Source organism: Podarcis erhardii, assembly GCF_964252035.2.
Source record: "Podarcis erhardii genome assembly, chromosome: 9".
NCBI classification, from domain to species: domain Eukaryota; kingdom Metazoa; phylum Chordata; class Lepidosauria; order Squamata; family Lacertidae; genus Podarcis; species Podarcis erhardii.
The window spans coordinates 34,965,705-34,992,596 of NC_138512.1; the positions used below are offsets into that span (position 1 = coordinate 34,965,705).

Here is a 26,892-nt window from a genome sequence, read left to right on the forward strand (position 1 = left end):
TAGTTATTTTATCTGCTGATAGGCCCATAATGAGTTTAACTTTTTTTAACATTTTGATAGGTTCATATTAGTACTACAGGGCTAATTGTCACCCCACCACCCAGTAGCCCAGTGACAACAGGGCCTTCATTTACCTTTCCACCTGAAGCAACCTACCAAGCTGCTCTTGGTGTAAGTACTGTTTGACATTATCTTGTAGTTTTATCTGAATTGCCCTTTGTTTTTACATGAATCTAGAAGCTACAGTTTTTGCAAGCTGCTTTGAGGTGTATTTTGGGGGAACATTTGATTTCTATATAATGAATTTTGCCCCTTTGGAAAATAATACATGCTCTGATGGTAGGACTGAAAGATTCTTGTGGCTTCCAAAATATTTCAAACCCAGAATCTATTATGAAGTGCTATGTTGAATTATTCCCTTTAATAGTGAAGCACAGTAACCAAGAAGCAAAATGAGGCCATCCAAAAATCAGATCATGGTTTCTGCATGCTTGAGAGACACCCTAGGTATGCAGAAATATGCAAGTTCATGAATTAAAACAAAACTGCCTGGTAGGAACCTCTGCCTTTACAGAATATTGAAGACAGTTGACTATATAGAGACAGGATGTAGTCTTAAGCAGTGATTCTGAACCAGTGGGCCATGGATCCCTTGAAGGCTGTGGAGTAACCTCAAGGGGTCTTTGAAGCTATTGTCAGCAGCAGTGACACAGTACAGCAAATCCCTTAGGTGGTGGGCTGGAGTTTGGAGCTGGGACAGAAGGGCTGGGATGCCAATAAGCCAGAGCACTCAGATAACTAGTTGTTGTCCTTCATCCGATGTGCTCCGAGTGCTGCCACCCATCGGCACCTCCTTGTTCACCCTTTCTTCATGCAGGGAGCCCAACCCGTCCTTGCACAGGGTGCAGCCCACCTTCAGAAAGACTACCCATCCAGGATAAGAGGAACTCTATTCTTCCTTCCGATTGGATTTTCCCAACTGCTTTCATGCCTCTTCTCTTTAGCACTGATTCCTTGGACAAGTCAATGCATAGCATAGGTGGCTGGCAGAGAAAGCAAAAAAACAGCTGCGTGCTGTGGTGTGTTAGGAGAAGAGGCAGAAGAAAGAGCTGCTGTTGCTGCTTGCAGTCGTTTGGAGGAGTCTTTTATCCCTCCAGTGCTACATCCCTTTTTATTTCTGCAGAGCACCTGGCCTTCCTTGCGTGGGCCCGTTTTAATTTGACAGCCTGAAAAGGAGAGAGGGGGCACAATTTGCCTGTGAAAGAGTGCTTTTGAGTGGATGGAATATTGGCTTTATCCCATTTTTTTCATTCATTCAAGAAGGAAAAAAGAAGGGGGCAGTGAGCCTGCTCATTAATTCCTTCTTAATTTCCCACCTTCATTTCTACGTAGAAATGAGAAGACACGGAGAAGCTGTACATAGTCTTATCTCACTCCTAGATCTATATTGTGGCTGGATTCGAGCCTGTAATTTCTTACAGTTGTGAGAAGTACATTCTCCCTCTGTCTGTCTGTCTGTCTGTCTCTTCCTCTTCGCCTCCCACCCTTTCTCTAGGAAAAGTTATTTGTTAAACAATCAATACAGAATCAGGTTGAGCTGAATGGAGGTTGGTAAGCATTTTGGTGCACTGCCTGTAAAGTTTATGCTGCAGAATAATGAAAGTTCATTGGTGTACCATAATAGGTTAACTCTGTTGTTGTTATTGGCACTGAATGAAATGCAGGCAATATGAATGTTCAGTTCTCTGTGATAGCAGGGAATCTGCACATGGTAGGGATGAGTGCATAAGTGAAACTGGTATTTTTTAAATTTTTTAAAGAAAATTTTATACAGACTGTTGAATATATACTTGATTATAGAATTGTTAGGAGGTGGCTTGGGTTTTTGAAACATAGTTTGCCACACAGCTTTAGTTGCTGCTACTCAAAAACAATTTGAGGTTTTACAGGTTCATGGGACTAGTTTCACAATTTTAAAGTAGCACGTTTCCTAGAATGTGTTGCAATGCATATTTTCTGAAATGTTAGGTTGCTTCTTGTAGGATGGATATTAGTCACATTTTGTATTCACATTTTGAAAATGACCTCAATTGTCTTATGAAGAAAATCATTCTTGTGAAGAATATGTAGGGAAGTCGCACAGAAAGTCCTTGGGCTGTTAAGTGGAGTAGAAACCTGTAAAAAGTAGTAAAACCTTTTATTATATATACACTGCCATTATTTGCTGCTGAGTGATGTATGTGAGCTTCTATTTTCTGACACTTTCCAATACGTAATATGCAAAGTGTATGTTTGGCTGTAGTGAGTGGTTAATTGTTTCTGAGCTGTTTCAATTTGCATTGACAGAATAAATAATCCCATTTAGTCAAGTTATTGAACTTTGTTAGCTTGATTTAATGCTTGCTAATCTGATAAGAGCTAGAAAGTGTTTACAGCTCTTAATCAAGGGCAAAGTACTTCCCAGGGTATTTATCTATGTGTATGAACAAACCAACCAGTCATGTCACCTGATTAGAAATACGTAATATGGATTCAGGTGTCAGGGAACTATATAATGCTTATTTTCTATATTGAGTAGTATAGCTTTCAACTCTGTAAATAAGACCATTGATCCCACTCCTCTATTTCTTACTTCCTGGTTCCTAAGTGCTTTAGAAGGATAGTAACTGCTAGGTTTAATCATATACTCTGAGACCAGAAACAAGCACATTCCCATTTGATAGTTATGAAGCACCTTCCAGTTTGCCCAAGGATGCTAAAATGCTAATGCTAACCCCTGGCTATGGTACAGCACAGGATATGAGATATATCAGCATCCAAATATCTGAGGGTATTTGAACCAGGGCCCCAGTGACTGTGTGTGACTTCATTTGCATGTTGCCACTACTACTCTGATCAGCCTCTTTTCATTAAACAACTCTTTAAAACAGGGGTAAGCAAACTTTTTCAGCAGGGGGCCGGTCCACTGTCCCTCAGACCTTGTGGAGGGCTGGACTATATTTGGGGGGGGGGATGAACGAATTCCTATGCCCCACAAATAACCCAGAGATGCATTTTAAATAAAAGCATACATTCTACTCATATAAAAACATACTGATTCCCGGACCGTCCGCAGGCCGGATTTAGAAGGTGATTGGGCTGGATCCGGCCCCCGGGCCTTAGTTTGCCTACCCATGCTTTAAAAGGAAAGAGGAAGTAAATCAGGTAGAACTGGAACCACCTGCCTCCTGAGAACTTTTATTTCTGCTTTGCATATGTGGATCTCCCTTGTTTGTTGTGGTTGCCGCTTTACTCCATTTGGAGGGGATTGGAACAAGCAACCTCATGAGAGAGGCCTAATGGATCTCTGTGGCTGCTGCCTAGTTATCATGTTGTGGGTATGGCAATGTGATGAAACTGTCTGCAGGTCAGCCTGTATGGGTCGGCTGTCTTTGTGTCAATGTAGTGTGTCAATGTAGTGTGTGGAAGTTGTTGCTGTATAGTTACTGATTGGTAGGCTGTAGCAGAGTTTTCAGGGATGCTGTGGGCATGCCCATCATTTTTAAATAGTAATTGAATTTTCTGGTTGTGTGTTTTTCCCCTGTCCTGGTTTGAACACTCATAATCTGTAATGGCTGGGTATCTCTGGTTCTGACATAATGTGAAGTATCAGCAACAACATAGAGAATAGTCTGAAGTTTTACAAATGAAAAGATAACTAAGGGATCCAAGAATAGAGCCCCATTAGAAACTGCCAGTTAAAAGAGCTCTTTCCATTTCTTATCTCACAATTTTCAATCCTAAATTTTGAATAATGGCACTTAAAATAAAACAGTAAGAGGTACCTTTTGTACCCCAGCTGTCAAAGGGAATTTTGCTGTCAAAGGGAACAGCTATTTTATTTTATTACTTTATTTAACTATTTATCTATTTATTTATACCATGCTTTTTCTCCCTAAGAAGGACTCAAGGTAGCTCACATAAAAATAAGAACAGCTAAAAACATAGAGAAAAACAAAGTAATGTTTGGGTGGCTTGTTGTTGAAATTTGTTGCTTACTGCATTACAGCTTCTGGTTTCAAAGCAGCCATGGATTGCAGTCCTTTTCAGACCACTGAATATTAGAAATATGTTTGAAAAACTTTGGGATTTATGGCACAAATTTGCATTGAAATGTGTGGATAAATGATATTATATGCATGAAATAAATGTTATAAAGAGACTTAAGTTATTATTTCTCTATTTTTTTCCTTTCCTTTTGCCTATACAATTATGTTTTGTATTTTCTTATAAATGAGTATTAGTTTTAGAGTTTAATATGGTTTTAAAAATTCAATAAAATTGTCATTAAAAAGAAATGTGTATTTAGACGCAATGCTTTGAGCTTGTTTCTTTGTTGCTTAAAAATTTGTTTTTTAAAAAAGAAATACAAGGGATTGTCCCGTTACATTGTATCAGAAAATGGAGAAATTGGTGTACAGTGGAACCTCTACTCACGACCACTGTATCAAAGTCAATTTGGGAGTGTGTAACTGTGTGTATGAATACTATTTTCAGCTGAATGTTGGTGCCAAAATGACATTAAATTTCTAAATATTTTATTTCTAGACACTGAATCCCCCTCTACCACCACCACCTCTCTTATCTGCTACAATAATTGCTCCAACCTCTGCTGGGCTGCCTTCAGGAGCAGCTCAAAAATCTGCATCGGGATCAACTGAGCAAATAGCACATTTGCGCCCACAGACAAGACCAAGTGTGTAAGTGAAATAAAAGCTTGTTGAGTATAACCTTGAAATGGTATCAAAGAGCAGAATTTCCAAAGGAAAAAAATTCAAATATTTCTGGATAGACAAGGAATGTTTGACTTGTCATCTGGGGTGAAAAGTGCCTGGTGCATGTGAAAGGGATGGCCAAGGTTCTCAATGCATCAAGATCTAGATTGGCTACCATGACCAGCCAGGACTGGTCATGAACAACAATAGCAGATTATATGAGGTACAGAAAATCCCTGGAATGGTTTTGCCTGACACAGCAGGCTTGTTCACACATAATGCTAAACCATAATCTATTAAACCATGGTGTAGCAATATGTGTGAGTCCAAAAGCTTTACTACGCTTGTAAAGGTTAGTAGATGGTGTATAAAACTTAGATAATGTTAGCTATAACAGTGTTATGTGTGAACCCAGACCTCCTCTATAACTATTGTTAAAGATGTGTGTCACTGCCCAAAAGCTACAGTGCCATGAGTGATGAATGTAAAAAAATAAAAATAAATAAAAACCATACTGCTCTTGCTGGTACTTTTAACTGTTCTGAGATGTAATAAATCAAGGTTTAAGTTATTGTCTGCCAGATGCCTCAGCATTGATAATTATTTTTTAACTATGCTTAATATTAATTATGGTTAATGTTAACTGTGGTTTAACACTATGTGTGAACCAGGCCTCTGCACTGTCAAAAGTCCTGGGACATAGTTAATGATTCTTGACCAAATCAGGTCTCCTGGGTAGGAGCTTAGTTACAACTTGGAGCAGCCAATGGACAATTAGGCTTCTATATTGACCCTCAAGGGATATATGCAAATGACGGAAGACAGATGAAATCAAGAATGGTTCTTTCAACTATTGACATGTTACTCTTTAACTGTCACCAACATTTGGACATTTGATAAGGAGTTAGGGACAGAATTCTTTGGATAACTCTTTGTATGTGCAGCTATTTCTCTGATTGAAATTTCTGTGACTACCTAAGGAGCTACTTCCCATTCTTAATGAACCCTCATGGCTCAATTTTCAAGCAGCAGTCACTCTGCAAGGGAAGCCATGACTTGCTTAGGAACAGTTTTTTTGTCTAGTTTTTCCTGCAGACCATTATAAACAGTTTTGTTTTCTAGGTATATCGCTATTTATCCATATACTCCTAGAAAAGATGATGAACTGGAATTGAGGAAAGGAGAGATGTTCTTGGTGTTTGAACGTTGTCAGGATGGCTGGTTCAAAGGAACATCCATGCATACAAGCAAAATTGGTGTGTTCCCTGGCAATTACGTGGCACCAGTCACAAGGTGAGGCTTTCAGTTGAAGTATCTTTTACAAAGAAAAGGGGAAGCAACTCCATTTGGATATCCAGATTTTCTGTGGTGGTGGTGGCTTGTTGGGATTGGGAGAATAGCCTTATTTGGTTTAATAAGGTGTGCATAAACTATTTGCATTACTTTTAACAGGGCAGTGACAAGTGCCTCCCAAGCAAAAGTCCCTGTATCTACTGCTGGTCAGACAGGGAGGGTGGTGACTATGGTCAATACTTCCACTGCTGGAGGAACATTGCAAAAACTTCAGGGAAATGGTGTGACAATGAACGCCAGTGCAGTACCAACAGCTGTGGTCTCTGCTGCACATATACAAACCAGTCCACAGACCAAGGTTCTTATGCACATGACTGGCCAAATGACAGTCAACCAGGCTCGCAATGCAGTTAGATCAGGTAAAACATTGCTTTATTCCTTGGCTTAGGTAATAGTATGATCAGGATGAACCTCTCTGAGACCCCATGTATCTTGTCATGGGTGGAGTGTAGTACATGATGGCTATGGACCAACTCCAGTGTCAGAGAGAATCTGCCTATGAATATTATTTGCTGAGAATCATAAGTATTTATATTTACATATAAATTTTATCTCTGTACAATAGTATTCAGTATAGCATCAGGTACTGGTCAGATATTTTTAATACCATAAAAGATGGTTTGGAGATCTAGATTGCTATACTGAAATACCCACACATGCCATTTTTAATGCTTGTGACTGTGGAATTAATAGTGTGAGGGAAGTTTTTAAATAGCACAACAAGTGGATGCTGTATTGATTTCAGTCTCATGATACTATGTTTCCCCCTCTCATTGCAGTTGCAATACACAGCCAAGAAAGACCCACAGCCACCGTGACGCCCATTCAGGCTCAAAGTTCAGCATGCCTTATTCCTGCTGCTGTAATTATTCCACACCATTCTGTTGCCTCCCAACAGCTCCAACCTCAGCTTTCTAATGCTGCTGCTTACATCACTGCTGTGAATATCAACCGGACAAATCTCCCATTAGCTTGTACAACAGCATCTCCTGGCACTTCTGCATCTCTGGATGGAGATGCAAATGGGAGAACTGTGACTCCTCACCCTGGAGCTCCAGCTTCCCCAGAGAATACATTAGTAGCTGGAGGAATTACTACTGTCAGTAAATCAGATAGAGATGGCAAGGTGAGCATGACATTTTGGTTGCGCTCAGGATGTTTTTCTTTAATAGATAACCCAATAGATAGAGGCGACTCTTTATTAGGTGTAACTCCAAAGCTTGCCATTTAGTTTATTCTTATCACCTTTAGTGCCAGATAGTGGCTTGCTTTGTGTATCACATTAAAAACCATAACTTAAAACAATGTGAATGAGCAGTAGACTAGTAGACAATTTCAAAAGTTCCTAGAGTGTTCCTTTGGCTTTTCTGTTTCTGTTGCACCATAGCTGGAACAAGCTGGAGTGTGCCTTGTGTCATCTGAATCTTTAAACAAACCATGAGTATTAACAAAGGTTTGTTCTTGGCTTACCGCTTGTATTTTGTTTAAAAGAAACAAACAAACTATGAGCATGGGTTTAGATGGCATGACAACACAAACTCCAGCTTGCTTTGTCTTCAGCACAGCAAGAGCAGGGGAGGACTGCCCAGGAACCTTTGAGCAACAAACACCAGAATGCTGTTCATTCACATTAAACCATATATTTTTATGATTTGATGTGACAGCAAATTAGTCTAGTGCCAGGCTTGGCTTCTTTATGTAAGAAGTAAAGTATGGTCAGATTTTTGTTCCTTTAGGAGGGAAAACATCTGTAATGGAATGGAATTCCTGATGTTACTAAAATATCAGAAGTAGAATTTTATTGAATAAATGGATTAAATTTTTGTATATAACAGTTCCATTGCTTCTGTTATGTGCCACACTTCACTTCCAGTATCCTGGGCCCTTCTGATATTTAGAGCAGAGATGAATATTTTCAACATGCAAGCAACAAAAATATTGAACACTTTAATGTTGCTTCTCTCATTGGATTTTGTATATAACATTTCAGGTATACTTGAACATCCTAGGTACCACCAGTTTTATTGTACACTTGGATTGCTGGTTAGGACAGCAGTGGGGAACCTCCAGCTCTTGAGCCCAAGAAAGTGTAGCAGAGGTCCTAATATAGTCTGCAAGGCTGCTTTTGTAAGATCGTGCCCACCCACTCCACACCTAATGTCATATGTGACATCAGGTGTGGAACAGGTAAAGATGCAGTAGCAAAGGATCCATTGCAACATTAAAGTGCACTCCTGATTGTTCCTTGGCAAACAGGGCTTAGCCCTGAACTTGCAGGCATGGTTAGGATTCATATGTTGCCTGCAAATTGGTATCTTTCCTCCACAGTGAATATTCATGCTTCAAAACAAATGTTTTTATTTATTTCCAGAAAGAAAAAAAGGGTTTGCTAAAGTTACTTTCAGGAGCGTCTACCAAGCGCAAACCTCGAGCATCACCACCATCATCACCAACTCTGGAAGTTGAGCAGGCAGCTGCGGAGCTGGCCCTGCAAGGTGCTGTAGGACCAGAAGTTCCATCGGCTTCTAGTCATGGAAGAGCTGAGTCCTGCTCTGCGGACAGTGAAACATCTACATCAATGCAAGATGTTACTCATCGGAAAGCAAATTCTTTGGATTCCAGTATTCCTATAGCTCCCCCTCCACGGCAGCCCTGCTCTTCATTAGCTCCAATCCTGAATGAATGTAGGCCTGTTGTGTGTGAACGGTAAGTCATTTTCTAGTCAATAAAGTGTAATAATGGCTACAAACTGGGCCTAGAAATGCTAATCAGTAAAAATGCTAGAAATAGAATTCTGATATTGTTCCTGTGATCACCAAAAAATCATTGTTGACCCAACCTGGGTTTGAAATGTGCTGTTGCTTCTGAAATGAAATCGTAATAGTAGTTTGACAGTGGCTACAACCTACAGTTGCATGCATGTGGCAGTAAGAGAGCCCCACATCTCTGGCTTATACCCGATAAAGCTTTTCCACAATAGATTCCTGCACAGTTGTGGGAATGATGTGGAAAGTTGATCCAGCCAAAAAGCCTAGTTGGCTGGACACTCTGTTTCTGAATAGCAGTTGCTGAGGGAACACATGCAGGAAAAAGCTATCATGGACTTCCTATAAGCATCTAGTTGCCCACTGTGGAAATAGGATACTAAACTGGATAGCCTGTGCCTTGATCTATCAGCACTCTTGTTTTGTACTTATGGAAACAGTCCTGAACTTTATTTTTTTTAATAGTATTCTATTCTTCAGCAAGTATTACCACGTCAGTACCCTCTCACACACTCCTAAAGCCCTTTCAGTCTGACTGAGTAGGTCTCTTTCATATATTAAAACTAGGTGTTCAGTCAACCTTAATATTTCTGGTTCATAATTCTGTGTATATTAACATTCTTTTTTAATAGAACTGAACTCTGTTGAAAAATTCAAAAACTTGATTTCTAGCACAGTTATTCCCTTATCAATATTTTTAATTATTGTAAGGAGGCCAGGCACCTGAGTTCTTTACCTTGCTTCTGTTTCCTCATATAGTAGCATTTTTCTCTTATTTCAGTATTGGGATATTGTAGTTTCTGTTTGCTTTTTCTGAGTTAGGGAATGGTGCTTGTGTAGATCAGTAGAGCTTGTTCTGTAGCTGAATGGCACTCAGAACCTTGCAATATTAATTTTCCTTTGACATCTAGTACTTGAAAAAGAGATGCTGGGAAAGATGCTTAATAATCATATTGAAGCCCAGTCTCCTCTTTCTCAAGCTCCAGTATGTCAGAGGAAAGCAGGAAAGTCAGTGCTGTACATAAGAGCAGGGAATTAGTCTAGCTTAGAAGGAAAAAGCATCACCACCCCCATTTGCAACAGCAACATTGCCTGAGGGCTGTGAGGACTCAGGGAAAGGAAATGATTATGACAGTGATCAGCAATTTGTTGACTAGAGACTTCTCCATTGTTACAAGGATGGTCTGGGTGGAAAGCATGGTTCTTTTGGATTCTTTCTAACATCCCATGTTCTGGCCAAAAAAGAAGCATGCATATTTATTTTTACAGGACCTGCTGAGATACGTTCCATTTTCTCTCTTCTGCTCTCAAAAATGTACTATGTATAGATATCAGTGTTTCATTATTCTGTGGAAGGAGAGGTGGTTTCTACATAGCTGAACTGTAAGCAGGTGGTGGTATTATTTATTTATTTATTTATTTATTTATTTATTTAATCTCAGGGTGGTTCACAGAATAAATGTACAAGATAAAAACACTAAATACACAATAAAAACAAGAACAAAATACCATCACAAATCGATAACCGCCTCCCTCCCTCCCAGGAGGACATTTAAAAGGGTATAGGCCAACAGCCTGGTTGAAGATAGAAGTTTTCACCTGGTGCCCAAAGATGTATAATGACGGCACCAGCCCATCCCTGAGGGTGTGTTGCAGCCATAGGGCTTTGCTGAACTATTAAGCAAGAAACCTGGCTCTCTGGGCAGTGCTACAGTCTTCAATCCTGCCTCCACACCGGCTGCCACTCAAAGAGTTATCTGAGAGCAGTTGTGCAGGGCAAATAGCCTTTGACAATAGCTGTTAACCTGATCCTTTTTTCTTTTTTTTTAAGCAAAGACCTTTTGCACACAAAGCATGTGCTCAACTGCTGAACGATGGCCTCTCCTCGTACTCATTTCTGAATTATATTGCATTAGATTGCATTTTAAAAGTTAAAAAAAATTCATGTGTTCAATTAACCTAGTTAAGGCCTTAATTGCGTCTTTGCTGTTGTTGTTTTACAATTTCCTTCAATCTGATGAAACTTTAAAGAAAAAATAATGCATACAATATTGTTGTAGTACTATAGAGAGATTGGATTTCACTGCTGCTTAGAAGATTAAAAATTCACTACCAAGGTGAACCAGAATTTATAGACCCTGTCTCTAGCCCTTCTACTCAGTTGGGTTGGAGCTAATACAGTGGTGCTTCGCAAGACGAAATTAATTCGTTCCGCGAGTTTTTTCGTCTAGCGAATTTTTCGTCTTGCGAAGCACGGTTTCCCATAGGAATGCATTGAAAATCAATTAATGCGTTCCTATGGTCAAAAAAAGTCCAAACAAAGCCAAATTTGGTACAACAAGAGTTTATTAACTGCTCTTTAAAGTCACACATACTGTAAAGATCAGTTCAAAAATTGAAGGAAAAATAAATTAAGTTTCTAAACATGACAGAAAAACATTTAAAAATCAACAAAGTGTACAGTACATTTTCTAAGACTCTGGGGGACCACTCGAAGAAGGCTCCTCTTCCACTCTTTGCTTCTTGCTCAAGAACCTGTCCATAGTCTGCTGCTTCATCCGCCTTTTCAGCACCTCCCTGAAAGGCGACATGACCGTCGTATCATAACTGTTCCCAAGGTCACGTGCCTTGTGCTTGTCAGGGTGGTGCCGGTCTGCAAAAGTCTGCACCTCCTTCCACTTCTGGCAAATGTCCCTCAGTTTTTCGGAGGACAGCCATTCCTCAGTTGCTTCCTCCTCTTCCAGCGAGGCCCACTCCTGCACAGCCTCTGCCTGCAGTTCGACCAGCTCCTGGGTGGTCAGCTCGTGGTCGTGCTCCTCCACCAGCTCGCTGATGTCCTCCTCTGTGACCTCCAGTCCCATGGTCCTCCCCAAGGCAACAATGTCCTGCACCACTGTTGACTCTGGTGCATCAGAGTCACTTGGTGCCACACAGTCCGGCCACAGGCTGCGCCAAGCGCAATTCAAATTTCTCTGGCTGATCCCGTTCCAGGCCGTGGTGATCATCTTCAAGCAGGTGACGATGTTGAAGTGGTCCTTCCAGAATTCCCGCAGGGTGATGGTGGTGCAGTCAGTCACCTCGAAGCATCACCTGAAAAGCTCCTTGGTGTAGAGTTTCTTGAAATTGGCGATGACCTGCTGATCCATCGGCTGGAGCAGTGGCGTGGTGTTAGGCGGCAGGAACATGATGCTGATGAAGCTGAACTCCTCCAACAAGTCCACCTCAAGGCCTTTAGGATGAGCAGGAGCATTGTCCATCAGAAGCAAAGCCTTCAGCGGCAGGTCGTTGTCCAGCAGGTACTGTTTGACAGCAGGGCCAAAAGCAAGATTGACCCAGTCCACAAACAGCACACGTGTGACCCAAGCCTTGCTGTTGGATCGCCACATGACACTCAGCTGCTCCTTGTCGATCTTGTGTCTCTTGAAGGCCCGTGGGTTCTCCGAGTGGTACATAAGCAGGGGCTTGATCTTCAGGTCGCCGCTTGCGTTGGCACAGAAGAGCAGGGTCAGACGGTCCTTCATGGGCTTGTGGCCAGGCAACTTGGCCTCCTCCTGAGTGATGAAAGTCCTTTTGGGCATCCTCTTCCAAAACAGCCCGGTCTCGTCACAGTTGAAGACCTGCTGTGGAACGTAGCCCTCCATCTTCACAACCTCCAGGAACTCCACTGCAAAGTCTTCAGCCGCAGGAACATCAGAACTGGCAGCCTCTCCATGCCTGACCACGCTGTGGATTCCGGATCTTGTCTTGAACCGGTCAAACCAACCTCTGCTTGCCTTGAAGACTTCTGGCTCGCCTGAGGTTCCTGGCTGATCCTGGACGAGGTCTGCATGCAAGGCCTTGGCCTTCTCGCAAATGACAGCCTCAGTCACTGTGTCCCCAGCACGCTGCTTCTCTTCTAACCAGATGAGCAGCAACTTCTCGACCTCCTCCAGAACAGCTGGCCGGTTCTTCATGATCCTGGTGACTCCCTTGGCTGCATCAGTCGCCATGATCTTCTCCCTCATCTTCAGGATGGTCCCGATGGTCGATGGATTCCTGCTGTACTCCCTGGCGAGGTCCGTCACACGCATTCCGCCGTCGTGCTTCTCCTTCTTCATTTCCAGCGTCACCTTCTCCTCCTTCCTCTCGCCGGCCTCTGCAGCAGCAGTCTTCTTGGGTCCCATGGCAGCACAGCTCCTTCGTAAACTCAGAAAAAGAAAAAAAAAATCAGTGATGTGCTTCAAATCCCAAAAATTCAAAAGCACACAGCCACCCACCACACAGAAATTAAAACCCAGAACCGAGTCCTTGAATCCCAAACACCCCAACCCAAAATCCAACCCCCCCCCAAAAAGTTTTAAAAGTTTAACTAACCAAATGGATGCAAAAGAAGTTCTGGAAAAGCTTCAACAATCAATCACCGAAGTCTTCAGAAACCTCAAATGGCTGCAAAAGAAGTTTTGGAAAAGCTTAAAAAATCACCAAAGTCTTCAAAAACCTCAACTGTTCCCCCAGCCACCCACCCACCCACCACGCAGAAATTGCAAACCCCTCCCCAACTGTTCCCCCAGCCAACCAGCACACAGAAATTCAAACCCAGAAAAATTTTCAAAAAAAACCAACATGGCCCAATGGTCACAGAAAATAAAAAAAATTCAAAAAAATTCCCCCCAAGCTCCCAGATTCCTGCAGAAACCTCCCCAACTGTTCCCCCAGCCAACCAGCACACAGAAATTCAAACCCAGAAAAATTTTCAAAAAAAACAACAACATGGCCCAATGGTCACAGAAAATAAAAAAAAATCCCCACAAGCTCCCAGATTCCTGCAGAAACCTCCCCAACTGTTCCCCCAGCCAACCAGCACACAGAAATTCAAACCCAGAAAAATTTCCAAAAAAACCCATGGCCCAATGGTCACAAAAAATCAAAAAAATTCCCCACAAGCTCCCAGATTCCTGCAGAAACCCCACCAACTGTTCCCCCAGCCACCCAGCACACAGAAATTCAAACTCAGAAAATTTAAAAACAACAACCACATGGCCCAATGGTCACAAAAAAATAAAAAAAATAAATAAACCCACAAGTTCCCAGATTCTCTTAACCCCCACCCCAACACCAAGTCCTTGAATCCCAAACACCCCAACCCAAAATCCAAAACCCCCCAAAAAAGTTTTAAAAGTTTAACTTACCAAATGGATGCAAAAGAAGTTCTGGAAAAGTTTTGGAAAAGCTTCAAAAATGAGCAAAGTCTGAGAAAAGGCTACCAAACAGTTGCTCCTCGAAGTCAAGTCGCAACTGCAGCTGTTCAAGCAAAGCACCCTTGGTTTTAACGGTTTTAAGACAAAGGAAACAAAGTCGCAAGACGTTTTCGTCTTGCGAGGCACGCCCATAGGGAAATTTGTCTTGCGAAGCGACGCAAAAACCGAAAAACCCTTTCGTCTAGCGAGTTTTTCGTCTTGCGAGGCATTCGTCTTGCGGGGCACCACTGTAAACAGAAGTCAGGCAAAATAATAAGCCATTTATACAATGGGGGGGCGGGCGGTGGGGACGACTAATTTTAGATTATGTATTCAAACTCATAACATGTTCTCTGTCCCTAATAAAAATGTATGTATCCTCTTAAAAACAAAAACTGCAGTGGCACTTGCAATTATGTATTTGCCGGAATCAGAACAAATATTTATGGGGAAATATATTTAATGCAAAAATGACAAAAAGGTTACAAGCTGCTGCACTTTTCATGTTGTTATTACATTTTGGCTGCTTTTGTATTTGGGGTTTCAATGCATATGTGTAATTTCCCGGTTGAGCTTTCACCTAAGCAAGATTGTAGAACAATTACTTCCATGCATATGGCAACTAAGGCATATATTTGAACCATAGTTAATATTGCCATTTATGTTTTCTCTAGAGCTCTATAATTGAACCTGATTCTGAATAACACAAAGCCTTCCTCCTTGGATGTTCATGTGAAATAGCTTACCACTTATGTTTTAATCCCAGTGAGAAGTTTGCCTGTGAATAACCTTTCATCTGAGTATTGTTGGAGTTTTTAAAATCAGCACGCCCAGGTCAAAATCAGTGCACAAACCTGTGAACCCAATGATAATGCACTGTTTTAAGACCTCCTGCATATTTCAATGCATGTTCACTTGAATTTGAGACAGAATAGTTGGAGGGCTGAAAGTGATTTGAGAGAGGTTTTGCTTCCCTTGCTGTATTTCTGTCCCTAACTATAAGTGTATTTATATGACAACATTTTTACCAGTTATGGTGAACTCCTTTAGCATTATTTCATCATGTATGCTACTCTTCTGCTATAAATATGCATTTCAGTTCACAGGTACTGAATTTGAAACTTTACTATAGTTTAATTTGTTTAGCTAAACAAAATCGTATAATAGCCACGTGTCAACTTTTAAAAATTGTCTTTAAAACATCCTAACACTTAACATCTTCCCAGAGAATTCAGTGGAGCTGGCTTGTATGTATTTACTTGACATTGCCACGTTAACGCACTTTGTGTTTAGAATAATGCACGTATTTTTGAAAGGATGTGAACAGTTCAAGGCAGCTTCCTGTTGCAAGTTGTATCTGGCAAGTATTAAGTTGTTTTTTGTTTGCAAACAATGGCAGTCTCTGTAATGAAAACCTGAACTTTTATCTTCTTGCTCTGCAGATATAGAGTTGTGGTATCATATCCTCCTCAGAGTGAAGCTGAGCTTGAACTTAAAGAAGGAGATGTTGTTTTTGTACACAAAAAACGTGAAGATGGTTGGTTCAAAGGCACATTGCAGCGAAATGGAAAAACTGGCCTTTTCCCTGGCAGCTTTGTGGAGAGTATCTGAGATTTGTTTCAAATATTTCAAATCGCACAGCACTATAAAATAGCACAAATATTTTACAAGAGATAGTGCAGCCATTGAAGACTTTTTAAATGTCTGTAATATAAACAAATTTATATTTATGTTTTCCAGTATCCCACAGCACAATTTTGCGATAAAAAATATGATGAGAGACTTGCTGGGGGTTTTTTTATTATTATTTTGAATTTTTAAGTGTAATGTGTGCCTTGTAATGTCTGATCTCACACTACACAGGAAGATTTCTTCCAAATATGTAACACAAAAGAGCAATTGTTTACAAGGCTGTAACTAATTTATTCTTAATTTTCTAAACTTGAATTCTGTTTAATAGCTTAATCTTTGTGATTATGATTAACAACTTATTAATTTATGAAATGAGAAAAGGAGAAGCTGGATTATCTCCTTAGATACAAAGGCATAGTTTCTGACAGATTGCTTTCTCCCACTGTGCGTGACAGTGAAGTGAGTTTGTTTTATGGGGTAATGTTGGCTGTAATGATGGTGATGTGGTGTCAAATTGAACCTGCAAACTGGGATAAAATGGTACCGTGAGCTTTTCTTATTTTGGGTGAGAAACTATCTGTCAATGGACAAGTCTAAATTCTCCAGACAGTGTAATATTTCTGAAAGGCAAAGCTGTAACTACAACAGAGTTAACGTTCACAGAGTGAGAATAAAAAATGGTGAAAATGCCAGGAAATGGGAAATCAACGTTCTCTAGCTTCTGCTTATTCAAGAGTTTGGGACACCTGTCAAGATACTGCTTTGTGGATCTGGCTAGTTCTTTGGCACTTACAGAATATAAATGAGATTAAAAGATGTTAACTGCAGAACAATGAGAAATAGTAATTAGCTGCAAGAACTGGTAGAATTCAAAATTTAAATTCAAGTTGCATTCACTGTCTAAATATGCCAAGAAATGTCATTTACTTATTTTACCTTTTCAAAGTGATTTGCATGGCTGAGAGACAATTTTACAATGTTTGAGCAATAGTGGTGGTAAGTGATACACTTGTGTTTTTAAAGTAAAGGCTGTAAGAACACTGTGAAAATTTTTGCTAATTTTGTAACTATTGCTACTTTCATAAGTCTTAACTACTCATTGTCTTGCATGTATTACCAAATTATCACAGGCATATAAAACACTGCATGATTTATAGATTGCATTCCAGTCTCCTGTTGTGGGTTTTCTGAAGTGCCCACTTGGAGATGTTAAATCAACCAGCTGTCTGCATCACGGAAGCCACTGACCAAGACTAGTGAGTGAGTGAGTCCTAGTTATGTAAAGAGTACTCTAGAGTCCAAATATTCACATCATTCCAGCCATTAATATTTAGAAATGTAAGAGATTTGGGGAGCTTGTTCTGTGCCACATTTCAGCAAGAACATACTCCCTCAGTCCCCCCCCTGCTGCCTTTTCACTCTTATTCATCAATAAATTAACTTATTTATAACCATGGGGGGCTGGGGCAGAAATGGGGGTGCACATTCCCATCTCATTCCTTTTTTCTAGCCACCACAATGAAGCATGGGGAAAAAAAACTTTGACGTCGCAGGGGTGATAAATAGATGATTGTGTTCTAGCTTTATTTGTGACTCTTGTTATACATTCACTTTCAGATAAAATACAAAGTTCTTGGAGCTTTTTTCTTTTTGTAACAGCCATCTTTTCAAGGGAGTGAGAGGGGTCTAAATATACTCAGCCCAACGACTACTCTTTCCATGTCCAACTATTAATCTTCCCTCTTCCTCTCCATTCTAACTAAAGTGACTGGGGAAGCTAAGGGAGTGGATGACAGATTAGAAATGACCTTTTTGTCACTTGCACAGTCTTCTAGTTCCCTTAAACTGTTTCTTGGCTTCTGAAACAGCTACCCAGCTGGGAAAGCCAAAAGGGTGACATTGGAGAGATTTGTCACCCTTAGGTACATTAGTCTTGGCCTCTGATATCTCTCAACAGTAGCAAGAAATGTGGAATTAAAGAGAGGCAAGTTAGCAACTGACAGACCAGATCTTTGGTGCCTGGGAACTGTCAGTTGCTAACCCTAAATGGATCCTGTACAAAAAAACCTCTACTATCTCCAGGGCTTTTAAAAGCCATTTGGCACTGGGTGATCCATTCTATACATACAGGGTTGTCTTTTATACCATTGCTTGACTGCAGCAATCTCATTATGCCATGCTCAGCTGAGCCTATTCCTACATGAGATTTAACTAACTGTTACCACCCTTTATTCTGGTAGGGTCCTGCTTCTTTAGCAATAGGCAAAATTTTAGTTAATGCAGATTGTCTTGCTGGAGATACACTGTCTGCCCATGATATAGCTGCTAAGAAGTTAGTTATGAATAAAAGCAGGCAGCTGGCACCTTTTCCCCTACTTTCAGAATCGGTGGACTTGGAAAGTTCTTATTCCTTTCCAGAACTGAACTTGCAGCACAATATAATTAAGGGAGATATATGCAATATAAAGGAGAAAAATATACTCTAGCTGATGGTAGGCTAATGATTTTCTGATACAAAACACAACTGATTTTTTACTTTACACATGGGGAGGAAATTATTAGCTGAAGGATTTTCCTGCAATATCAAGTAGTTTCATGATAGTCTTCACATAAATTATATTGTTGGAACTGAAATCATTTTTAAATTAACACCCATACAAGCCACTGTACAACTCAATTCTTGTGGAATTTAGAAAAATTAGTTACTTGAATATTCATGTGATATACAAGCTAATGAAATGAACTTTAGTTCAGCATAACTTGACACTAATGTGTCAAACCTTATTTTCACAAATTAGTGTTTTATATATTAAAAAGACTACTACAGATAATTTTTCTCTTCTCCATAAGGTAGAATATCTGTGTGACACAGGTACCTCTATTCATAGGGTTTTATTATGTAAAGTCTATCAAAATATAAATTAATATGATAGTGTTGTTAGATATAATACATTTTCTAATGACTTTTTAATAAAAGAAATCACTTTTTGTTTTTAAGGGCTTGTTACACAACAGTACAACAATGACAAAAAATGCAGTTTTCTATGCCTTGTGACCTTTATAAAGTTGTGGGAGTTGGGTTAGGGTTTTTTCGCTTGTGTGTAATCCAGTGTATGAACAAAAAACCTTTACATTCATTTTGTGTTTTTCCTTAAAAGAGATTCTGTGAAAAATTTTTAGTGTCTATATTTAAAGTCCAGTGAATGTTATGTGTTTTTCTCTGTTAAATTTCCATTCCTAATAAATATTTTCTTAGCAAACATCTGAAACCCAGTTTGTGTGTATGTGTGCGTGAAAGACTTGTGATTACTTAAGGCTAATAGTCAAATAATATATGTTTTGTTGATCTGTATTCATTAAACCAAACAATAAAAAGCCCCCCCATCTAGTTAAGCTATGTAAGATGAATTACAAGCAGAAATAAGTCGTAATATGGCTATAAGGTAAATGGAGATGACCTAGCTGATGAGCTCCATCTCTGTCTGATTCTATTAATATCTGTAGGAGGTAGTTCCTGTGACAAGCTGCTCATGCTTTATTAAATCAGTTTAGGTCTGCTATATGCATACCATTAGGTACTTCAGAGCTGTTTGTGCACAGAGAATATTCCCTGTAGAGGTGAAGAATCTGATACAGTTGGATGGTATCCTTCAATTTCCAATAGCATAGATGCTTGGGCGATTTTTAAAAATGAAAATGACATTAAAGAAACCCAAAGGATGCTGTAAGAACTCGTTTTTAGAGAAAAGGTGAAGCACAGGGAATATGTTGCCAGTAAGATCATTTTAATGTGGTAATCTGTTTGGGGGTGGGGGAGCATACATTCACTTAAAGATTTGAAGAGCCAGATACAAGAAGGCAGGAGACTTTAAGTGGAGAAGAGCAGGCTGCCAACAGGAGGCTAGGCACTTGTGCCCATCAGCTGTGATGCAGGAGTGGGACTTTGACTGCAGATGTTTTGGTAATAGGTGGTATTCAAAACACAGACTTTTTATAGTTGGCTGCCCCTCACCCCAACCCCCAAACCATGTAAAATGGACATTTTTGTAAATAATGATTTCATCATATTGAAGAAAAAGTCTACCTTGGATACAAAGATCAGTAAAATGAAATTTATACCCAATGAATGGTTCTTTTTTTAAAGAGAAATTGAAATAATCTCAAAATTTGCACAGAGGCAGAGAAAAATTAAGCTCCAAAAAGCAACACAAAACAAATTGCTTACTGTTAAACAAGAAAACTGCCTTATTTTTCTATAAGTATTATTGCTCCAATGTTTGGCATGCTTGTAGAAGCTGAATATCTGCAGGGACTGTGAAGGAATGAAACAAGGAAATGAGAAGGGGAAAGCATATAGTTAAAGGAAACTAACAAAGTGGAGTCCTTGAAAGAGGGACAAGGCAGAGAACTTCCACTTTCTGAACACTGCCCAGTAGACCAGTGTAGATACTGCATGTTTTCAAACTCGCAGTTCCATTTTTGACTTGGCTACCTGTCCAGTAATAGCACTCCATGAAAGTCAAGGCATGTAACAAATTTTATTCTAACTCAAGAATTTCCTCAATAAGAAGGGAAAGTTAATGATCACAGAAGACAGAGGAGCATCAAGATACCGTAAAATAAATGGACTGAAGCAATTTCTATAAAAGATTCGTGGATGAGGTCACATAACATGTTTTCAGCCTGATAATTGCAATTATTGATTATCTTAATGTGTGAACTGCTGTCAATATTTACTGCATGACTGGACATCACAGATCATTGCCTCTTAATCATGCAAATAGGCAATTAGCCAACTAAGTGGAAGGTGAAATTATCACTAAGTTTTTCAGCATTTTATTATGCAGAGAGCATATACATTATATAGAAATGACACAATTTCTGCCCAAAGCAATTATAGTTTGAGAGAACAATAGAGGAGGAGAGGATAAAGGAATGATTATAATGTAGCTGTAGAAAATTTAACATCTGGTATCAGGCAATAGAGAAAACAAATGTATGCTAACCCAGGAATAACTTTATAGAATATGTGGGGCTTGGGAATAGATTTATGGCAGCATAATGTAGTTGAATTCATGGATAAATAACTTTACATTTAATGTGCTGAGTTTGCTTGGAGAAAAACAGGGTAGGGTAACATTTAGTAGGCAATTCTACAATGGTAAAGGATAATAATGCAAGGAGGAGATGCAGCTTTATTTCATGTGCCATGTCATGGCTATACCTGCAACTCTGTTGACAATGGAAGTTTTTAATTTTTGATGTTTTACTGTGGTTTTATAATTTCTTGAAAGCCATCCAGGGTGGCTGGGGCAACCTAGTCAGATGGAAAGCATATAACCACCACCACCACCTCCTCCTCCTCCTCCTCCTCCTCCTCCTCCTCCTCCTCCTCCTCGTTGTTGTTGTTGTTGTTGTTGTTGTTGTTGTTGTTGTTGTTGTTGTTGTTATAAATGAGATGTTCATGTGGAAAGCACGTACCTCTGCAGGATGCTAGGCAGCCTGACATCACTTTTAAAGGGTTCCTAATTTATGTGCCCAGACCTCCATGTGCAGTGTTCACTTACAATGCACACAAATGCCTAGTGAACGCTGAATGTCATGAACAGGTAAGACACCAGGGAAGGGGAAGAAGAGCCCAGTGAGGAGCGTAGCCATGATTGGTATACTCTGGGACAAGCTGAAGAGGGAGAAGGGGAGGTGGGGGACTTGGGAGGAACTCAGTGGACATTAGAGGACATCAAAGGGGCAGCCAGCAGTTCCTGGGAGCCAGGGGAGTGGTCACATCACCAGAACCAGATATGCCCCCTCCTTTGAAAACTCAACAGGCTCTGAGGCGTCATGAACAGTGGGAAGTAGGCTTTAAGAGACTGAGGCAGGCGAGAGAACACAGCCCAGCTTACTAGTTGATCAGGTGAAGATCATGGGACTTGATAGGTCCAGGAGGAGGTTTGTGGTCACTCAGCTGGATTAAGCTCAGGTCAGGTGAGGATCACATGCTTTGCTAAGGGGAGAGGCACTCAGCTGGAGCTAGCTCAGGTACATCAAACAAGACTAGGAGGAACAAAAAAGATCAGCAAGGCAGAGACTCTGTGTCTGCTCAACCTCCACCATTGATGGACCACAGCTTGGCTGTTTTGGGAGCGCCACCAGACCGCGATTTCGGGACTGACCTTGGACTCCAACTCTGGATCTTCTTCAGAGACTGAAACCTGGCCTTACGGTTTGACTTTAAACCTTTCTCATTGCATTGTACTGTCTTGACTCCTCTCTAGCATTGCCCTTGGGGCTGTTGCCACTAGGACTTTCTTCTTAGAGTACGCTGCTTGCTCTGTGCACTATTGGGACTTAGCTCAGAGTGTGTGGGGATTCAGGACAGCTAGGCAAATATACAGTGGCCAGCACATTGATTGAAAATCACAGAGCCACATGTAAAACCACCACCCCTCTTCTCAGTCACCCAGAATGCTTCTAACACTTCCTGCACAACTTCCCGCTGCAGAAATAACTCCCATTTAATTCATAAAAAGTATTCATACAAAGACTCACAAGTTCTCTTCCATTCATGGCCATCTCAAGGTGACAGCAAGTATTCTTGACCAACGTTTGGCAGCTCCCTCTGATACTAGGATGAATATGCTTCTTCTGATCTTTAAAGATGTGCATACTAGTCCAAAATTTGTGGCTATGGCCTCTTGAACAACAAAAACCTAGCATGCCTGCATGACAGCTGTTAGAGAGAGGCACAGAAGTCAGATGTTTATTATACGGTTTTCTTTGCACTGGAACAAAACTAATTAAAGGGTTGTGCTTCTCCCCCCCCCCCTTCTCTTTCCTAATTGCTCATTCTTAGAAATCCTTGTTTTGTTCATCATCCCCACCTCTTTCCCCCCCCTCCCTACCCCCTGAGTATTTGACAAATCGTTCTGGATCCGCATCATATTTACATAATTTGAGCATGAGCGGCATGCTACACTACATTAGTTCAAATGATGAATAAGCCAAACTAATTGGGGCATGCAGTAGGCAGGCACAGAATAAGGTTCACTTGGCATGTGTGCTGTAATCAACTGCCGATTTTGAGAGAGAGGGGGAAATAAATGGGGGTGGGTTCTTATCTTGTTCTACCAAATGAAACATGAAATTAAGCATCTAAATTGGTGTTTTTTGTTCCTTATAATACATTAAAAACAAAACACAAAGCCCTGCTGTGTAATGTTGTGCAAGGGAGCACATCTGGTTCATTGCTTCTTAAAAATTCAAACTCTGATCTCTCTCCCCACCCCAAATAAAACCAAAATGCCAGGTTGAAACAAGCTTGTTTCCTTTTATAATGTGCCTAATTATATAAGGGGATGTGGGAACTTGGAATAGTTCTGTGGTGGGAAGGATGAATTCTATATTGTAAGGACTACTGTAAGTAGTTATGGGCTTAACTCCCAGGTAGCATAGCTGATGTGGTTTTCTTCCTTTCCTTCTTAGTAGTAGGCAGTTGTATCTTGCAGCTATGATAGCTTCACCACTTATCTACCCTGAAAGTTGCACAACATGCTTAGTTGACTATATTAAAAAACAAGAATGCCTCACCCTTAGGTTGTCTTTTTTTGTAAATTTTTAAAATTGAATTTTAATAACAAACAGGTTTTGGGGTGTGGGAAGTAAAAAAAAATTAAAGTGGTCAGAATCACTTCGTATAGGATGCAGCTTTGTGATTTACAGAGTCAATAACAGGACATACCAAAATAAAAAGGGATATGTGGTCTACCATTACAAAGAGTTCCAATGGTCTAAATGAAAATCGTTACTAATTTTAGTTGTTGTTTTTTAAAAGGAGATAAAAGAATTGGACTTTACTAAACTGACACACTTGCATAGTTTTTAACCAAGAATCTACATTATTTAGATCAAAAGTCTTCCATAATTTGGCAGTTGTCGCCTGGGCCACTGTCAATCAGCTCCTTGTTATCAGCGTCCCAATCCAAATTGACTAATTCAAAAGAGCTACACAATGAATCTTGTTCACAATTATGTTGGCTATCTTTGGGCTGGGCTGTCACCAATATGCTGATGACACTCAGCTCTATGTGCTGATGGATGGCCACACCGACTCGGCCCCGAACACACTGACCAGATGCTTGGAAGCTGTGGCTGGATGGTTTCATGGGAGCCGATTGAAACTAAATCCTTCGAAGACAGAGGTCCTATGGCTGGGTCGGGATGGCATGGGGATGAGGGACCAACTCCCTTCTCTTGCGGGGGCCCAATTAGTGCCATTGCCTTCCGTTAAGAGTTTGGGTGTAATCCTTGACGCCTCCCTTTCCATGGAGGCGCAAGTTACAGCAACAGCCAAGGCAACATTTTTCCACCTTCGCCGCATCAAGCAGTTGGTCCCTTACCTTTCCTGCCCCAACCTGGCCACAGTGATCCATGCGATGGTCATCTCCAGGCTTGACTACTGTAATTCGCTCTACGCGGGGCTGCCCTTGAAGCTGACCCAGAAACTCCAGAGGGTGCAGAATGCTGCAGTGAGGCTCCTCACGGGGTCTCTGCCATGGGAGCATATTCACCCAGTGCTTTTCAAACTGCACTGGCTCCCGGTAGAGTACAGGGTCAGATTTAAGGTGCTGCTTTTGACCTTTAAAGCCCTTAACGGCCTAGGACCTTCGTACCTACGGGACCGCCTCTCCCAGTATGCCCCATGGAGAGCCTCAAGGTCCATAAATAGCAACACCCTAGTGGTCCCGGGCCCTAAGGAAGTTAGATTGGCTTCAACCAGAGCCAGGGCCTTTTCAACTCTGGCTCCGGTCTGGTGGTACGCTCTGCCTCATGAGACCAGGGCCCTGCAGGATCTGATTTCTTTCTGCAGGGCCTGTAAGACAGAGTTGTTCCGCCTGGCCTTTGGCTTGGAGCCAATTTGATTCCCTCCCTCGCTTTCTTTTTTCCTTTCCTTCTCCTCCTGCGATGAGCCTAAATTTTAATATTTCAATATTTTAATGTTGTATTTTAATTTTGTTTTTAAGTTGTAATCATTCAACTTGTTTTTATTATTGTTTGTAAGCTGCTCTGAACCCGGCCTTGGCTGGGGAGGGCGGGGTATAAATAATAATAATAATAATAATAATAATAATAATAATAATAATAATAATTACTTCTGACATAACATTACAGCACTTCGAAATTGCAGGCTGACATAACAATATCTTTTTTTATTTTTTGCATGAATGTGCATGTCTGGAAGCTGCGCCCTGCCTATGGGTAGCCTTAAACGGGAATAGCAGTACCTTACAGAATAGATACATACCAACTAGTGCACTACTTTTTTCTGAACATTTATAGTCCGCACAGAGATTGCCACAGTTCCCTTAGAAATGGCAAATACAGCTGTACTGATTCACCTGTATTGCACCTGATTAAATTGTTGGGATACCCATGCCCTTATCAACTAGAAGACCTCAGCACCTTTTGTTAACTCAGAAGTCACTGTTCGTGGTCCCCCATGGCTCAGATGCATGGATGCAGCTATGCATTCAGTACTGTCAGCTAAACGCTGTTGAACTCCTGGTGGAGGTTAGACAGACTGTTTAATTTCAGATGCTTGATGAATACCTGTTTATTTCAGCAGGCATTTGAAGCAAGTTTCTCAGGGGTAGGAGTGGTCAGTTTTAACTGATCTGATCTTTACTGTATATTTTGTAACTTTACTGTACACCACTTACAGACTACAATGTTAAGGGCTATATAAATTCTTGCTTTAAATAAATATTCTGACATGCAGATATTCTCTGTCTGAATGTGCAGATCATTCAACATTTCACAGGCGGAATTGGGGCATTTGCATAGCTGGAATATTGCTTTTTCCTTTTTTTTTTTTTTTTACATCAACAATATATTTTTTCAACACCTACAGTACATGTTATTATTACACTCTTGCCTGTTTGTTATTTGTGGTATTAACTTTCTCTGTAATAGCCTGACCAGTAATGTTTTTAATATATATACAACAAATCTCAGTGCACCATTGATCACACTAATAGCATTTCTAATGTACCCCAGAAAATCTCCAAAAGCGAAATAGTAGGGTATCAAAGACAGATATTTATCTGGGGCAGATACTGGTAAATAGGGACTGTCCCTGATAAACAGACAGTTGGAGCAGTTGCTGGTAATGCAAAATAAAATGTTAATTTGGAGAAATGTATAAATGGGAGATGATGGGGGAGAGATGGGTAATACTGTGTTGAAACCAGCTGGAGTTTTTTTCATATATGGTTCAGTAAAAGGAGAGGGAAATGTATTCATGTGTGAAGATTTATTTACCTTACTTAATGCACTGTGAGAAGGAAGGTGGCATATCAATTTGTATAGAACATATTAAATCTTTTTTTTTTTTTTAACTCCCTGCTGTGGGTAGTTTGCCACCACCTTCTCCAGCAAATGTTTGCTTTTAGAGTATAATTTCTCCTGCATGGCACAACTAATTGGAAGGCTTTTAAGGAGAAGTGTATATGAGAGGTTTTCTCAGGCTGTGTGTATGTGCTGGTGTGTCTTAGCCCCAGTTCTGCAACCCTATTGTGGCTAGCAGGTCCAGTTTTAGGGGCAGGGAGAGTCTTGAGACTGGGGAGAGGGGGGAGTAAACTAATTAAAGGTGAAGCATACATCCTTCAGAAGAAAAAGAAAATTGCATATATGAAAGAAAAATGTTCTGAAATGGTCTGCAGAAAACGGACCGGCTTTGTGGGAGACTGCCATTTTCTTACACATATAGTGAGTGTGCGCGCACGAACGCGCGCACACACACACACACACACACACACACTTTTGAATGATAGCTTCTGTACAACCCACCTTACATGCGGCAAATGGAGGCTCTTGCTGGAGGGAGCTTAGCAATTAACCAGCGACCTCCCACTGAGGTGCGAATTATAGGTTTCTAGCAATAACAGTGCAACCTGGAGGGAAGAGGTTTGTACTCCCTGTAACCAGCAGATTATGGGGGTGTGCTTAGTTCTCTAAATAAGAGCGGCCTGCGCACGACTCACTTAAGGAAATGAGCTGTTTTGAGAGGCAGGAACGGTTTGCTTTTTTCCAGCTTGCCAGCATTTGTTTCCTTCCACCCTTTCTTATTTCTTCTATGTCCTTTTGCCCCTCTCTAACCTGCCCTGCGCCGGGGCA

At 40.7% G+C, this 26,892-nt stretch overlaps 1 protein-coding gene across 3 annotated transcripts in view; it reads left to right on the forward strand.

Moving 5' to 3' along the window:
* Positions 1–18,989, forward strand: part of SH3RF1 (SH3 domain containing ring finger 1) — a 49,809-nt gene extending 30,820 nt beyond the window's left edge. For all 3 annotated transcript variants that reach the window (XM_081875291.1, XM_081875292.1, XM_081875290.1), the window contains exons 6-12: positions 61–171; positions 4,588–4,739; positions 5,877–6,047; positions 6,207–6,466; positions 6,887–7,233; positions 8,479–8,813; positions 15,531–18,989. In XM_081875291.1, coding sequence (XP_081731417.1) covers positions 61–171; positions 4,588–4,739; positions 5,877–6,047; positions 6,207–6,466; positions 6,887–7,233; positions 8,479–8,813; positions 15,531–15,699 — 1,545 coding nt within the window. In that variant the 3' untranslated portion in view covers positions 15,700–18,989. The remainder of the gene's footprint in view (positions 1–60; positions 172–4,587; positions 4,740–5,876; positions 6,048–6,206; positions 6,467–6,886; positions 7,234–8,478; positions 8,814–15,530) is intronic.
* The last annotated feature ends 7,903 nt before the right edge of the window (positions 18,990–26,892 follow it).